The sequence below is a fragment of the Siphateles boraxobius genome, unplaced genomic scaffold (assembly GCF_051911475.1).
Source record: "Siphateles boraxobius isolate OS27281-9 unplaced genomic scaffold, OSU_SipBor_1 13, whole genome shotgun sequence".
In the NCBI taxonomy this organism is placed as follows: domain Eukaryota; kingdom Metazoa; phylum Chordata; class Actinopteri; order Cypriniformes; family Leuciscidae; genus Siphateles; species Siphateles boraxobius.
The window spans coordinates 24,320,698-24,338,540 of NW_027508733.1; the positions used below are offsets into that span (position 1 = coordinate 24,320,698).

General features: G+C 43.0%; 1 protein-coding gene across 1 annotated transcript; it reads right to left on the minus strand.

Annotated features, from left to right (window-relative positions):
• Positions 1-206: 206 nt before the first annotated feature.
• LOC143736121 (sialoadhesin-like) lies at positions 207-12,338 on the minus strand. Its single transcript, XM_077226716.1, has 10 exons — positions 12,019-12,338; positions 11,334-11,428; positions 11,067-11,167; positions 5,363-5,716; positions 5,061-5,282; positions 4,614-4,940; positions 4,259-4,468; positions 3,519-3,606; positions 636-690; positions 207-543 (listed from the first exon to the last, which is right to left on the minus strand). Coding segments are annotated over exons 2-10 (1,548 nt in total). The 5' UTR covers positions 11,336-11,428; positions 12,019-12,338; the 3' UTR covers positions 207-354.
• Between the last annotated feature and the right edge of the window lie 5,505 nt (positions 12,339-17,843).

The following is a 17,843-nucleotide window of genomic DNA, read 5'->3' on the forward strand; positions in this document are numbered from 1 at the left end:
ATCAAGCTTTGAAACGCAAATCTTTTTTTCACGTAAAAACGCACAGTTTTGTGGCCCCGGAAAGTAGCCGGGATTACTTCATTCAAAAACTTCCAGCGGTCAGAACTCGGACCAGGGGGGTGACAACAGAGTGGGTCAGTGTGTATACACTATAGTGCTGGTAAGGATTGCATACAACTTCATGTCTTAAATGGGCGAACTAACCCTTTAAGCTGTAATTATTTTATTATGCGATAAGAGAGAGAGTGCAGAGTGAAACATTGCTGGTTGCTGGGGTGCGGACAACAGTGAATTATGCAATTTATAAATCCCAAATGCAATAATATGATTAGCTCACTAGAGGCTAGCAGTGTGTTATTTGAACATGACAGTGGAATAGTGGACATCCTCTGTTTCTGTGGCGTCTGTTCCACATAAGGCTGTAGGGATTAAAGATGCATCTTTTATTTTAAAACTAATGCTGGAATATTGAATGTCTAGATTGTCGGCATCTGCTTTCTCTGTGAGGTCAGAAGATGCTGTGTTTTCGTGCACTGAGTCATACTGGTGGGGGAAACAAAATAATAAATAAGTTAGAAAAGTTAACTTTTTAAATAAATGTGTGTAAAACTAAATTTAGTGTCAGCCTTTCTCACCAGCACCTCCTCCTTTTCAACTCTGTGGGTTTTAGACAAGGCACACCTTCTCCTCCTTAAAGAAACACAACCATTTATATTAGTACACAGTGGGGTACAAATTTAATTAAAAAATATTATTACAAATTGTATTAAAATATTAAATGGATATACACACAGATTGCCTGATAAACAACCTTATAGTGTATAATTTCATAAACAATTGTAACAACAGTAATAATACTTACCTATTTGTGGTTATAACTATTAAGAGTATGATAATTATAATTTATAACACAGAATAAACATAATTGTATTATGTATCCCATAGTTTCATATCTTTTACTTTCCCAAGTCTCATATATTGACATTGTTTACTTAGATCTGCACTGTATCACTCTTCATCTAACACTGAACAAAATTATAAACGTAACACTTTTGTTTTTGCCCACATTTTTCGTGAGTTGAACTCAAAGATCTAAGACTTTTTCTATATACACAAAAGGCCTATTTCTCTCAAATAGTGTTCACAAATCTGTCTAAATCTGTGTTAGTGAGGGACTTTTGAGGGAACGTGCAATTGGCATGCTGACTGCAGAAATGTCCACCTGAGCTGTTGTCCGTGAATTGAATGATAATTTCTCTACCATAAGCCATCTCCTGAGGCATTTCAGAGAATTTGACAGTAAATCCAACAGGCCTCACAACTGCAGACCACATGTAAACACACCAGCCCAGGACCTCTACATCCAGCATCTTCACCTCCAAGATCGTCTGAGACCAGCCACCCGGATACCTCTGCAACAATCAGTTTGCATAACCAAAGACTTTCTGAACAAACTATCAGAAACCGTCTCAGGGACGCTCATCTGCATGCTCGTCGTCCTCATCGGGGTCTCTACCTGACTGCAGTTCGTCGAATGGTGGACACACCAGATACTGACAGGTTTCCAGTTTGGAGAAATGCAATATGACATCCATAACTATGTGTTCAGTGGTGTATAAAGAACTTACTTAATAAACCGTAATGTTTTTATTACCTTAGAATGAGACATTTATATCTACATAACCGCTGCCACCCCCTTCTATGAAGGTCGACATATTGTGACGTCATGTTTCTACCGTAGCCGAACGCGAACAAACAGCGCTACAGAGCGTGTTTCGTCACTACCTTGAAAGAGAAGCCGCAGAAAGCTAGAAGCTAGCCATAAACACTGTGAGTAGTGACTTTTCCCTTGTCAGTGGTTTAAAATATGTAGTTGGATTGTTTCATGTAACTTAGTTCTTCTCCCTCGCTGTGTTATGGCTTTGCTATGTTGGGATAAATGTGCTGGTTACGTTTGTGAGACTGCTGATTAGTACTCTTCTCATTGACCGTAAAACAGTAACGTTAGAGGAATCACCAACCCGTCGATCATGATCGACAAGTCGATCTTATAAGCATTTTAAGTCGATCGCGAAGAGTTTTCAAAATCAGAGAAAAAAAGCCTATTGTGTGTAGTAAATGGTGTCTAGGGGATGCGGAGGCGCGCGCGCTTTTATAATCATGCCATTTTTGCCGCGCGCAACTTTGGGCTCATGCGGACGCGTCGAGTTTAAACAAGGCTTAACGCTTTAACCAGGTCAGCCACAGTAACAGCTCATATTTAGCCAGCTAAACTTTTACTACCCTGTTAGAAAAGATATATATTTGCATAGTTTCATGTGGTTCTTCTCCCTCGCTGTATTATGGGTTTGCTATGTGGGGGGAAATGTGCTGGTTACGTTTGTGAGACAATCAGCTGATTACTATTATTACATTATATATTAAGACCCTTGATCCTCACCTGACTATGGCTTTGTAAACTTTATCCATGATGTGGTTTATAACGGACTGTGGTACAGAAACAGTGACAATGTTACACACTCTCGGCTTACTATCTACTATCAGCTATTCTCTGCTGTCTCAGACGACGATATGTTTGTCCCATGTTAGACACCGTAGCTTCTTTGAAAGGGAGGGGTGAGCAGTGGGCTGAGCCCTCAGTGCAACTCGCAGCCGAACCGCTAGATGTCGCTAAAAATCACACACTGCACCTTTAATGATATCTTATGGCTGTTTAAAAGAAGACTTAACTTCTTTTAACTTAACCTAACTTGTATTACTTTACTTAAAGCAGACAAATACTTATAAACTTATAAACCACTTATAAAGATTATGACCACACTATCAAACTTTTTAGATGTTTAAAATAAGAGTTTGTTTTGATACTGTGTAGATCTAAGTAAACAATGTCAAGATATGAGACTTGGGAAAGTAAATGATATGAAACTAGTATAACTTAAGTGGAACTTAACTTAAATCGTCATTCTCTTAATAGTTCTCTCTTAATAGTCATTCTCTTAACCACAAATAGGTAAGTATTAGTGTTTTTACGATTATTTATGAATTGATACAACACACTATAAGGTTGTTTATAAGGCATTATGTTTATATTATGATGCATTAAGAATACCCTTATGATGCATTATAAATGCAGGCTTCATCTGGTGTTATAATGCATACTCTTAAAAGTTATAACCACAAATAGTATTATTATGTATTGTATCTGTTGTTATGACTATTTACAAGATGATACAACATATTATAAGGTTGTTATAATACATTATGCATGCATTATTAACCATTAGGAATACCCTTATACAGTAATGCATTATAAATACAGGCTTTATAGAAAGTGTTACCGATTATATTTATTTTATCAAATTGCATTAAATTTTACAATTTGAGTCAACATTTTTAACAGATTCAATTTCATTTGTGACAAAATAGTAAATAATCTTAAATATTTATATTTACTTTAGCTCATAATTTTATGTTTTAGGTTTTTCAAAATCCTTCAACTTAAAACAAAATTTACTGACCTATACCAGAGGACTCCTATGAACGCAAGAGTCAAAAACACACACAGCACGACTGCAGTGTTTCGTAGTGCTGTGCTCTCCTCTTGGTCTGTAAGCAGAAACGAATCATATCAGAAATTAAAGGACAATTCCGGCCAAAAATGAACCTAGGGCTAAATAACACATGGGTACCGAGTCGACCATTCTCTGGGATGCGTTTTCATGATAATCGAATGTACCCAGTTTTAACGTTAGTTTTAGTTTAACCACAGATTAGCTTATAACGCTAGTGTATGGGGCATAGAATAAGTAAAAATAAAAATCACTAGTTAATACCACTAACAAGGCTCAAAATAGCCCCACACTGACACGGTAGCATAAATGAGGGTCCCTACCTGCAAACCGAAGCATTGAGAACTTTGTAAGTGTATAGACAGTTTAATAAGAAGATACTTTATAAAGACAGTACACTTCGCGTATACAAGCAGGAGCCATCTTTGGAAAACAGTCTCGACCAGTCGAACCACGAACGCCGTGCTACGTCCTGTTCGATAGTCACAGTTCAGCTCACGTAGCACGGCGTTCGTGGTTCAACTGGTTGAGACTGTTTTCCAAAGATGGCTCCTGCTCTGACTCGGTACCCATGTGCTATTTAGCCCTAGGTTCATTTTTGGCCGGAATTGTCCGTTAATAGATCTATTGCACTCAGACTGCTGCAATCATTTCACACTAAAGCACATGTATCATGAGAGAAGTGTCACCTTTTACAGCACAGGAATACTCTTGAAGATCTTCATTGCTGACTGAGTCCAGGTACAGCTTGTTGGCTTTAGTGAATCCATCCGTTACCTGCCGTCCGTTCTTGTACCAGACGTAAGTATGATTGTTGTTCAGAGTGCATTTAGTTGAACAGCTTAATATCACTTCCTGTCCCTCTGACTTAATATTTGGGCTGCTTATCACCTGTGTATCTGAAAAACAGAATTAAAGTACTTCAAGCTGTGGGCTTAATATTGATTTCGACATGGAAAACAAAACCAGTATTCTTGATGGCAATAAATTGTCTGTGAATCTTATTCTCATTAAAATCTTATCAAATCCATCATGATCAGTTACCTGTAACAGTAAGAATGACTCCAGGTGATCCAGAGTATTTTCCTTCTGTTGTGTTAGTGATGATCCTGAATTTATATTCTCCAGAGTCGTTCATCTTGAGCTGTTTGATTCTCAGTGCGTTTCCCTCATACTCCACACGACCAGCAAACTGATGCTCCTCACGCAGATCATTGAAGTCACCAGGCTGAGCGTAATGCCAGAATTTTTTACTTACAGTATAACCAGACGGATGTGAGTATGTGCTGGAAATATCTACTGTTGAGCCCATCAAAGCACAGACTCTTCTAGAGGAGTAAGACACATCCCAGCAGCCACTCTTAGAAATACCTGAAAGAGTCAAAGATTAACATGTAAAACTCATACTTACTTGTAATATACAAAACATGTTTAAATATACACATGGATGAACAAACAGTAACATCGTTGTATGTATTATTTGACACTCACACACAGGGGAGCGATGTTTAAATTTACTATCAAGAGCACAGGAATATTTGACAGCCTCTGTGCTGGGTGACACAAGCATGTTGTTAGACATTGTATATTTTAAATAATGTCCATCCTTCATCCAGTAATACCCAACTCCAGAGGTGCAGGAAGAGTCACAGGTCAGTTTTATACTCTGATCTCTCGGGTCTGTTGTTCCAGGGTTTATTCTCACTTGCAGGTCTGAATTAAAGAACAAAAATAAGAAATACTTATAAAAATAGAAAACAGCTGAACTGACCAGAATCTAGACTCAGTTTCACCTGTGACTGTTAGATTGATGACGACTGAGCTGAGATGTTTAACTCCATCCTTCATGATGAACATGAGCTGATATTCTCCAGAGTCTCTCTCTCTCAGGTCTGATATTGTGAGTGTTAAACTGTTGTATAAGACCTCCTGCTTCACCCGTCCTGAGTAGTCCGAGTCTAAAGTCAAATCTTCAGGTTCATCATTCTTTCTCCAGTTTGTACTCTGTTTCTGGCTGAACCAGAACACAGTTTTGATGTTGATGTCTGAGTAGTCACACTTCAGTGTCTCCTGAAACTCCTTCACTGCACAAATATTCTCTTGACTACAGGACACAGAGAGGCGGCCGCGGTCCAATGTTACGAAGCCTGAACAAGAAAACTATTACATCATAAAACTATTATTATATAAACTACTATATAGAGATGAAGTTTACATACAGACAGAGGAGAGATCCTCAATTGTTACAATACAGACTCAGTAATCTGCTGCTCACACACACCCAACCATGATGATCAATTTAGTTCAAATTTAAATATTGTCAAAAAAATGTTTTTTTATTTGTTTTTTATATGCATCTACACAATGAAATTGTAAAACAGTGAGGGAAGTTAAACTATACCAAAATTCAGACCTACTGGATATTAAGTTAAAATCAAAATCAAAACAATCACCTTTGTAACATGTGAAAGATACTGTAATTAGAGCCACATTTACATTACAACATGACAAAGGTGTGAGTCCAATAGAGAGCATTTTTATAGAAATTGGAAAATCAAATCAATAATTCAAGCATCAATCTGAAAATGTCCAGACATAAACAAAGGTCTGGTACTAGAGCGCAACTGCAATGTGGAACGAACATGATCACACACACACACACACACACACACACACACACACACACACACACACACACACACACACACACACACACACACACACACAAACAAACAAACAAACTGAGGTGTGTGTTCAGTCTTCATATCTGCTTATTGCTATTTTTTGTTGGTTTTATTTAGGCCTACTTTAAAAAAAAAAGTAAAGTTAGTTATTTGTATACATTTGGATTATTGAAATAAATAATATGTTATTATAAGTTTATATTATATATGCGATTATAAGAGCAGTTAGGCACATCCAGAAAAATGAATTGATCTCTATGGGGCTCTGCTGGATGTATATGGTAATTTTTTTTTTTTTTTTTTTTTTTATTTATTTATTTGATATGGACATAACAACAGCATTGGACGAACCAGATACCTTGTTTTCAGTGTTATAGCAAAATTGCTAATTTGCAACACTTGTCCATAGGAGACAACACATGTCACCAATCACAACACAAAAAAGTAAAGTAAAAATAAATACAGTAGTAACAAAGATTAGCAATACAAAACATCACTATACATGTTATACAGCATTAGCATGTGTGCAGCTTTGACTTGACTTTAGCCACTGTTTTAGACCTCTATCGAAGCTGGGCATGTCTGTCTGCAATTTTAAGTCAGTGGGCAGAGAGTTCCATAGTCTTGTACCGTTATAAGAGAAACTTGACTGACCGATAGATTTCATACATTTTGGAAGAACACAGTCCCCACTGACTGAGGCTCTGGTGGATGGTCTAAGTGAACCTTGACGCCTACGAATGAGAGCAGAAAACAGTGGCGACACATTGCTGTTCAGACATTTAAAAACCAATTTCAAAATACTAAAATTTATAAAATTTTCAAAAGTAAAAAAATTATGTCTATGAATTATGTCACAATGATGCGATGTCACAGGTTTTCTATCAAAAACCTTTACCGCCTGCTTGTACTGTGAGACAACCGGCTTTAGTATTGACGGGGATGTTTGTGACCAAGATGTTACGCAGTAGGACAGATGTGGAAAAATCATTGCATGCATATATAACCGGGCGGCCTGAAAAGATAATTCCTTCCTAATAAAACGGAAACAGTTCAAATTAGATTTAACCTTTTTACAAATGTTTTTGACTTGACTCTGAAATTTGAGATTGTTGTCAATAATTATCCCAAGATATTTAACCTCTTCTTCTTCTTGAATAATTTCATTGTTTATGCTTACTTCAAAAGTACTATCTGAGGGTCGTTTTTTATTTGAGAAACAAATAGCAACAGTTTTCTTCACATTTAAGGTCAGGTGAGACAATTCAAACCACTTTGAGATATCTGTTAGGGCTAGTGTCAGCTTCTGCGCGGCTATGGCTGAGGTTCTAGCAGATAGATGGACAACTGTATCATCTGCATACAGCTTGCAGTTGACATCTTTGCAGCTATCAGGGAAATCATTGATGTACATTGTAAACAGCAACGGCCCCAGCACTGATCCCTGAGGAACCCCCATATTGTTAGGGCAAAGAGCTGACATCACCCCATTTACCTTTACGCACTGTTGTCTATCCTCAAGATATGATTTTAACCAAGCTAATGAACTAGGTGACATTTTGAAGAGCTGGAGTTTGTTAATAAGCACACTGTGATCCACTGTGTCGAAGGCCTTTTTCAAGTCCAAGAATACCGCACCAACTACTTGCCCTTTATCTAGAGACCCTTTAATCTTCTCTAGCAAGTAACAATTAGCTGTTTCAGTGCTGTATTTGCGCCTAAAACCAAACTGTTGAGGATGCAGCAGCTGGTTTGACTCTAGATGATCATTAAGTTGTTCTGCAATAACCTTCTCCAGGATTTTGGACACAACTGGTAAAATTGCAATAGGCCTATAATTATTGGGTGTATCCTTTTCCCCTGACTTGTGGATAGGTGTTATTACAGCGTGCTTCCAGCACTGTGGAAATGTACTTAATCGAATTGAGAGATTAACTAAATGCGTAATTGGTTGCAACAGACTGTCCTGATGTTTTTTGATCAGGGTTATACTTATATTGTGTATGTCTTTAGCTGCGGAGTCTTTCATATTTGTAATTATCTTTTTAACTCTATCAGAAGAGATTTCTTGAATTTTAAACAAGCTTGCATTAACTAAATTAACTTCTTCTACACATGTCACCTTATTGTTGAATTTATTTGCTAGTTCATAAACAGAGTCTATAAAAAAATTATTAAAAACACCCGCCATTGACTCACTATTATTAACAAGAGTACCATCAACTTTGATAGAATCTATTCTAACGTGTTTTTTCTTTGCAGGGTTGGTTAAGTAGTTTATGTGTTGCCATAGTTTACGACTACTACCATTAGCCTCTTCTATCTTTTTAGTAAAATAATCAATTTTAGCTTTACGCAGATTGCTTAAAACTTGATTTCTAAGTGTAGTATAAATTAGATGATCCGTACAATTTCTAGTTTTCAAAGATGTTTTACGTGCGGTATCACGTTTTTTCATAATGTGCCAAATATCACCATTAAACCATGGAAGAGAGTATTTCTTTGATTTGCTCGTCCATGTTTTAGTATACTTTTTTATCGTGTTACTTATTGTAGTGACAAAGATATTAGCACTTTGATTCACATTGGACTCTTTCATAACATTATCACAATTTATTTGATTCAGTTCTTCTTCAAAGTTATTTTGTTTTGCTTTTGGAATTCCTATTTTCTGTATTTTTGTTTCTTGGTTGTAGTAAGTCAATCGTTTTTTACCCAGTTTCCTAACAATTAAGGTCATGTTATGATCCGAGAGTCCAGTGATAAGGTTATAAGTTTTTGTTATTCTTTCAGGCCTGTTTGAAAAAATTAAATCAATCAGCGTTTTACTACTTCTAGTGATTCTAGTAGGTTTGTCTATGAGCTGTTTATACTTAAATTTATCTACTAGAGCTTTTAATTTCTTTTTACTATTTTTTTCTATCCAGTTAATGTTAAAATCACCCAGTATTAGGCTTTCAGAGCAGTCCATGTTTGAGAGAAAACTCTTAAATTCATTATAGAAATTCACACTATGTGAGGGTGAATTGTATAAAACACATAAATTGAATTTCATTGTTGTTGACAAAGTGATTCGTAATACAAGGCACTCCAGTTTCACATTAATTGCAACCTCTTCACATTTAAGTTGATCTCTAATATATATTAACACCCCCCCACCCCTTCCTTGTTCCTGATCTTTTCTAAAGCACTTATAGCCAGGTATATTAACCAGATTTGTTGGAGTACTTTGATTTAACCAACTTTCAGAAACACATAAAAAGTCCAAATTCGATTCGGTTAATAAGTTGTGTAATTGGTCTATTTTTGGTAGAATACTTCTAACATTGAGATGTCCACCTAGTAGTCCTTTAGGTTTCGTTTGTGGATTCCATATAACCTGCGCATGATTTACAGTCTGAAAAAACTTGAGCTGCCTCTGTTTCACTATCGCGCAATTTGAAGTTTTGACCTTTACAGGACACCGTCTTTGTGTATTTTTCGCATAGCGCGTTGTTCGGTCCCCGGCGATATGACCATCGGACAGGCCGAGACTTACTGGCGTTGCGAAACGAACGGTGTCCAACGATCCCCCCGACAACTCCGTTACCTCAGGGAACGTTAGATGGTATGGACCGACACACGTTTCCTCGCTCGAAGTTTGTGCAGCTAGCCGCCGCCTCACAGAGGCAGCCACCCCAGCCAATCGAACCGGCTCGCAGATCAACTCACTAGACCTCGCCCAGCAGGACCCCGCCACAGCAGCAGGCGAAACTCGATCAACCGCCGCAACGGCCTCCTGCAGGCACGATGGACCCCCGCGCGACAGAGGACTCCAATCCTGGAATGCACACCCGTCCAAGCAACCAGTCGACGGGGGCATCCCACACAATAGCGAGGGCAGTGCAGCGCAGCCGGCAAACTCGCCGCTACTCCTTGTTGGATCTGTCCAATCGGTGACCACATCCACGTCGATCATTGGTCCCGCCGCTCTCACCGGAGAAATGGAAAAATCGGGGTGAGTGTTTAGCTCAGATGTATGGCATAAAGTAAAAGTGCGTACCTGTGAATTTCCTACAGTGCTCTTGCTATGGTTTAATGCGATGGCACAAGGACTATCCAGCATTGAACCAGTTGTCGGACCGGGGCATTGGTGGATGTCCCCGGATAACAGAAGACAGATGGTAATTATTAGCGCAAGGCTCTGGTGCGGTTTTAATACCGATTTTGTGGGTTTCCTTACTTTGCTGTACAAATGCGGGTAAATGAAAGTAGTTGCCAGGACGTTTCTTCCGAATCCAAAATGTTTGGCGGCTTTGGTTGTTACAATGTAACTTCACTTACAAGGTAATTTCACTTTTTTTTTTAAACTGTATTTTCTTCAGATTTTTCTCTAACCAACAGAAGACAGAATTCTTCCTCTAACACCTAGATAATTATCCAGGAACAACTCATATTTCATTTTGATCATCATTAAAGGTTTTTTTTTTTCATAAAAATGTAATATTTCATATGCATGCAAATGGTGTGGTTGAGGAATTTTGCAGGAAATAGGTAAGAGAAATACTTAATATCCTCCAAAACAGCATAAATGTACAGATGAAAAGTATACGGAAAATAATTATATATAATTTGTGTTATTAAAATGTATTTTATTCATACAATCGCTCTACAATTCTTTGGGGTCATATCGACCCCCAAACATCACAAGTGTAAACAGGAAATGAGGAGATCATTATCAAAAAACTCACTTTTTGAACATATGAAAGATAATTAAACTGAACATTTAAATTAAAACATGACAGATGGGAATAAGAGACAACACTTCTCAAACCTGTATGGTGCAGCAGCAGGATCAGAGGTAAGAGTCTGGAGTTCATGTTCTTCACTCTCTGTAAATTCATGTGTTCAATGAAAGACAAAGAGCTGCTCGTCCTGAGAAAAAAAAGACACTCACTGAGTTCGACTGAGACACACTCAGGGTCTTGAAGGGTCCTTACAGTCAGAATCATGAATAAAGTAACACTTCAGGAAGTCTTGCTTAAAATGACATTTTAATGTAATGTTAGATAAAATGCAATAAAAGATTAGATTTACCTACATTAAATGTTGCTGTTGTTCTCTGATGTTGTAGTTTCTGTCTGTTTTAGAACCTGTGCAGACTTTCCGCTGATCTTATTTCCTTCCCTTTTCTTACTAACACACACATTAAAAAAGAAAGGAGATGCTTACGCTTCAGAAAATGATTAGTCAAACTCAGCTCAGGAAAAGTCAGATTTAGCCAGTTTAGACAGTTTAAATTAATTAAACCCTTTTGTAATTTCCTATTTTTAAGAAACATTAAATAAAAATCTAAATAGACAAAAAAAAAAAAAATATATATATATATATATATATATATATATATATATATATATATATATATATTCATAAGTATTCCAGAACAGTATAAATTAAAGGCAAATATTATTTGATAATTTTTCCTGAATTAACTCTGTGAATCATAAGTTTAATGAAACACACACATTTATATATTCATTTCAATCATCAAATGCCGTTTTTTATAGGCACAGGATTATGGGAAATCATACAAAGATGCATTTATGATGCATTCATTAACCATCAGCATGAATATTAGAAAGACAGAAAGTTACATGATGATGTTTGTCTCTGGCCTACAGGAAATATAAAAAGCTAAACTTTGATAAGAATGTCTTATATTTTAGCAGCACAAGACCTCACAAGTCAAAATAAAATAAAATTTAAGACTATGGTTAAAAAAAAACCTTTGATGACCAAGAGCTTTACACACTGAACCACATTCAGCTATACTATATACAGCTATATTCTTTGCTGCCAAGGAAACAGAACGAGATGAGTGTCAGACAATATATATTAGATTTTTGTAATATATTAGAACCTGGAATCTGTGACAGTAACATTATAGATTATAAGATGATTTAGAATGATAGCTGATGTAAAAATAACTCTTCCCTTTTTACACTCTTATTGTTGAGCAACAGTAGCTCATAATTTCCAGAGTAAAACTCTTAAAAACATTCCACTACACTCCTCCCTTGGTGTCGACTCATTGGTGATTAGTAATCCATAGTTCCCTTTCGTTGTCACTCCGAGTTACGTCGGATGACAACGAATGGGGTTTCGCTTAGAAAGCCTATCAACTTCGAGTATTACAAAACGAGCCAATGGCAAAGAAATGCCATGGGTCTGCGAAATTTGCATAGCGTATCTCCGCCCTACCTCATGGGTATAAAAGGAAGACGCTGGAAACATGCAGATATGTTTTCGCTTCGGAGCCAAGTTAATTCTTCACTCCCTAAGCCATCTCTCATTTTGTCAGCTTTTTCGAGACGAGCAAACTCTCTGGTGTTGGTGTGATCTCCCGGCGAGTGCACACTTCTTGTTTATCTGTGCGTGGTTTGTCAGTAAGTGTGTTTCTCCGCGGGCGCTTCGGCACTTGAGTTTCTCTCACAAAAGAGCTTGCACGTCTTTTTAAAGAGCGCTGTCTGGTGTGTTTGGGCATTAATCACGCTAGAGCAGTGCTTGTGGATGAGTCATGTTCTCTCTGTGGGAACATGACCATTGCAACACTAAGATCGAGACTCAATGATCTCGCAAGAGTGAGAGTCCCCTCATCCACACCCCGATCTAGTGCCTCCACGAGAGGCTCTACTTCGGCTGGTGGCCAGGGTGATCTGAAGGTGATTGTGTGGAACAAAGCTATCTGTCCGTGCCCCACAGCACCTTCTTCTAAGTTGCAACCCGCGAGTGTTCAGGGGATTCCCGCAGGACCGTCTTTTGATGTCCCGCGGGTTTGCTTTGGCGCTCCAGAGGAAGACGTGATGTGAATCGCAGCATCACAGGGCGGGTCTGATTCGATCGGAAGTTATGGCTCGTCACAGTTGCCACCTTCAGGTGTGAATACGGCTGTGGCTCAGTCTGATCCAGAGATGACGGCCATGCTTTCCCGGGCGGCCGCGAGCATTGGTTTAGAGTGGACCCCTCCACCCTGTCCCGAGTGCTTGCGGCTGTACGATTGTTTTTTGGCTGCAGCTGCGGCTTCCCGTCCACAGCCTGCCCCAATATCTTTCTTCCCGGACGTGCATGATGAAATCTCGAAGTCCTGGAAGACTCCCATGTCTTCCCGCGACCGCTTGTTGGTTTCATCAGCCTTTCCTCCCCTCAGTGGGGCAGCTCCCCGTGGGTACACTGGGCTCCCCCCGGTTGAACGCTCTGTTGCGATGCAACTGTGTCCTCAGAGTGCTTCTTCTCGCGGCGAGCCTAAGCATCCGTCCAAAGCCTGTAGGTTCTCGTCTACGTTAGTGGCGAAGTCCTACAGAGCGGCGGGACAGGCGGCTGCCTCTCTTCATGCCATTGCCACCCTGCAGGTCTACTAGGCCCAGATGCGAAGGGACATACACGAGGGTAGGACAGACCCAGGGCTCTTTGATGAGCTGCGCGCCGCCACCGACCTCGCTCTCCGGGCGACGAAGGTGACCGCACGTTCCCTGGGCCTGGTGATGTCCACAGCTGTGGTCCAGGAGAGACATCTGTGGCTGAACTAGGCTGACATACGGGATGCTGAGCGGTCCCGGCTACTCGACACCCCCATGTCCCAGGCCGGTCTATTCGGCGGTGCGGTGGATGATTTCGCCCAACAGTTCTCCATTGCCCAGAAACAGACTGAGGCTTTTAAACATATTCTGCCCCGATGGCCCGCTGCTGCCTCCATCCCAGCCGACGGGGCAGAATTCTCAGTCTGTTCGCCGCCGAGGGCGCCCTCCTGCGGCTCCCGCCCCTCCTGCCCGGCCAAAGCAGCAGCCTCCATCCGGGCCTGTCGTGGAGGAAGCCGTAAGAAGGCACCCCAGCCCACTCCAGCCCCATCCCCGCTAAACGCCGGGCCAAGTGGCGCTCCTGAGATGGGCTGCTCAGGGATGATGAATGTTACTTCTCAGGAGGTGGTAGCAGGCGCACTACTTCCCCCGGTGGAGGGCCGGGGGAGAATCTTTTGTTCTCCACTCCCCGCTGCTCACCCCCGGGTGGGCAGCACCCTAATGTGGTTAAAGAAAGAAGTGACATTTCCATACCTGAGCACACAGAGTTCTCGGACGACACGGTGAGCGGATGACAGTGCGCGGCGTACCCGGACCGTGCCACTCTCATCCTCCTCGGTCGCCAGCCCCCTGGCAGAGCAGACCCCCGTGGAACGGTCGTCCTTCCCTGGTCACCTCTGTCAGGGCGTGGTCAATGACTGTGCCCCCACACATCCCGCCTCTCTGCACCACCGATGGGAAGTCTGTGGTTCATATGACCCCGCTGGTACAGTTCTTGGGAGCTTGGTTAGAGCTTCCCAAACTGTCCCGCTGGGTCGCTCGGACGATCAGGCTTGGCTACGCGATTCAGTTCGTGCAGTCTCCTCCCTGCTTCAGGGGAGTCCGCTCCACTATGGTCGGTGGCAATGCCCCTGTCATGAGAGCGGATGTTGCCACCCTGCTGGCGAAGGGTGTGATCGAGTCCCTCCAGTCCAAATGAGGTCCCGCTTCTACAGCCCGTACTTCATTGTCCCGAAGAAAACCGGTGGGTTACGGCCAATCCTGGACCTGCGTGTGCTGAACTGCTCCCTTTACAGGCTGCCGTTCAAGATGCTCACGGCCAAACGCATTTTCGAATGTGTGCGGCCCCAGGATTGGTTTACAGCTATCAACCTGAAGGACGCCTACTTTCATGTCTCCATTCTCCCTCTCCCTCGCCGTTCCTATGGTTTGCTTTCGAGGGGCAGGCATATCAGTATGCGGTTCTCCCATTCGGGTTAGCCCTGTCTCCTTGTGTCTTCACGAAGGTCGTCGAGGCAGCCCTTGTTCCCCTACACGAACACGGGTTCGCATCCTGAATTATCTCGACGACCGGCTGTTCCTAGCTTACTCTCGAGACCAGGTTTGCGAACACAGGGAGTACTCCTAGTACTCCGGCAACTAGCCCGTCTGGGTCAACTGGGAGAAGAGCAAACTTTGCCCCGTGCAGAGGATCTCTTTTCCCGGTATGGATATCGTATTGCCTCGAGTTGCTGGCTGTACGTCTTGCTTTACGCCGCTTCCGGGCCGTGCTCAAGAACCAACACGTACTAGTCCGTTCAGACAATACCTCCACTGTAGCGTACATCAACCGTCAAGGTGGTCTACGCTCCCGCCGTATGTCGCAACTCGCCCGCCACCTCCTCATATGGAGTCAGAAGCATCTGAGGTCGCTTCATGCCATTTATATCCCCGGAGCCCTGAACTGTGCAGCCGACGAGCTCTCACGGCTTCAGCCCCTCCCGGGAGATTGGCGACTCCATCCCCAGTCGGTTCAGCTGATTTGGCACCAGTTCGGGGACACACAGATAGATCTTTTTGCCTCTCACGACTCGACCCATTGCGCCCTGTATTATTCCCTGATCGAGGGCACGCTCGGCACGGATGCTCTGACGCACAGCTGGCCATGGGGCCGCAAGTATGCGTTTCCACCAGTGAGCCTTCTTGCGCAGACCCTGTGCAAGGTCAGGGAGGACGAGGAGCAGGTCATTCTGGTCATGCCTTACTGGCCCACCCGGACCTGGTTCTCCGAACTCGTACTCCTCGCAACAGCACCTCCTTGGCCGATTCCCCTGAGGAAGGACCTCCTTTCTCAGGGACGGGGCACCCTATGGCACCCTTTTCCCGATCTTTGGAACCTCCACGTGTGGCTCCTGGACGGGACGAGGCAGGTTTGAGTACCCTACCACCAGCGGTGGCGGCTACCATCACTTCCGCTAGAGCGCCGTCCACGAGACACGTCTATGCGTTGAAGTGGAACCTCTTCGTCAGCTGTTGCTCTTCTCACCGAGAAGACCCCAGGAGATGTTCGATCAGTGTCGTGCTTTCCTTCCTTCAAGAAGGGTTGGAGCGAAGACTGTCTCCCTCCACCCTGAAAGTCTATGTTGCCGCTATTGCCGCACACCATGACCCGGTCGAAGGTAAGTCTGTTGGGAAGCACGACCTGGTCGTCAGGTTCCTGAGAGGAGCGAGGAGACTGAATCCTCCTCGCCCTCCTCTCGTTCCCTCTTGGGACCTCTCAGTGGTTTTAACTGCCCTGCAGAGTGCTCCCTTTTAGCCCTTGCAATCAGTGGAGCTTACGTTCTGACAATGAAGACAGCGCTCCTGGTTGCATTGGCCTCCATCAAGAGGGTAGGGGACCTGCACGCATTCTCCGTTGACGAAGCGTGTCCGGAATTCGGGCCGGCTTACTCTCACGTGATCCTGAGACCACGGCCTGGATTGTACCCAAGGTTCCTACCACTCCCTTTCGGGACCAGGTGGTGAACCTGCAAGCGCTGCCCCTGGAGGAGGCAAACCCAGCCTTGGCACTGCTCTGTCCAGTACGCGCTCTCCGTGCCTATGTAGACAGGACGCAGTGTTTCAGGACCTCAGACCAGCTCTTTGTCTGTTATGGTGGGAAGTTGAAAGGAACGGCTCTCTCCAAGCAGAGGTTGTCTCACTGGATAGTGGACGCCATTGCTTGGCATACCAGCAGCAAGGTCGTCCGTGCCCCCTTGGTGTGACTGCCCAATCCACCCGGGGTGTGGCGTCCTCTTGGGCTCTAGCGCATGACGCCTCGCTAACAGACATCTGCCCAGCTGCAGGTTGGGCGACACCGAACACATTCGCCAGATTCTATAATCTCCGAGTGGAGCCTGTGTCCTCTCATGTACTCGCTTCAACCAGCTAGTACTGGACCCGCTCAGGTGTCTTCTCTTGCTCGCCATTCCACTCCACGGACTGGATACGTGCGATATATTCCTCAGGGAGGCTTCCCCGAAAGCCCTGAGTTCCTCCAGCACTCCTGACGTCGGCGCCAGTGTCTATTGCCTGCGCGTCGGCTAGGTGCCTCCCGTGTGCATGGTCCCTCCTCTGAGGGACCCCCACATGTGTATTTCCACTGTAAGCATCTCAGAGCCTGTGTCTTTCCCTTGGCAAGCCAGCTTGCCACCCCTGGGGTTGAAATATTCCACCTGCGGCTGGACACCCCAGTGTTCTCCATATGCATCCCTCCGGGTCATATGTGTATTCTCTAAGTCCCCCCCTCTGGGTTGGCAATAATTGCATATTTCCTCTAAAGCCATAGGATATGCTCCCCAGTGTACCTTGGTATTCCTGTGCTAAATAGGAGTCCTTTGTCCGTGCCAGTCTCACGACAGGGATCTCAGACTTACGCAGGGCACTGGAAGACAGCCGAGAAGGTGGCGTGATTAGACTGGTAACCCCATTCGTCGTCATCCGACGTAACACGGAGTGACAACGAAAGGGAAGGTCTCGGTTACGTATGTAACCCTTGTTCCCTGAGTAGGGAACGGAGCTGTTACGTCTGCCTGCCACTTTCCGCTGTACCGCGGGGATCGCCTGAGCTCAGTCTTGGCTCCTCAGCGAAGAAATATATCTACATGTTGCCAGCGTCTTCGTTTTATACCCACGAGGTAGGGCGGAGATACGCTGTGCAAATTCCGCAGACCCATGGCATTTCTTTGCCATTGGCTCGTTTTGTAATACTCAAAGTTGATAGGTTTCTAAGCGAAACC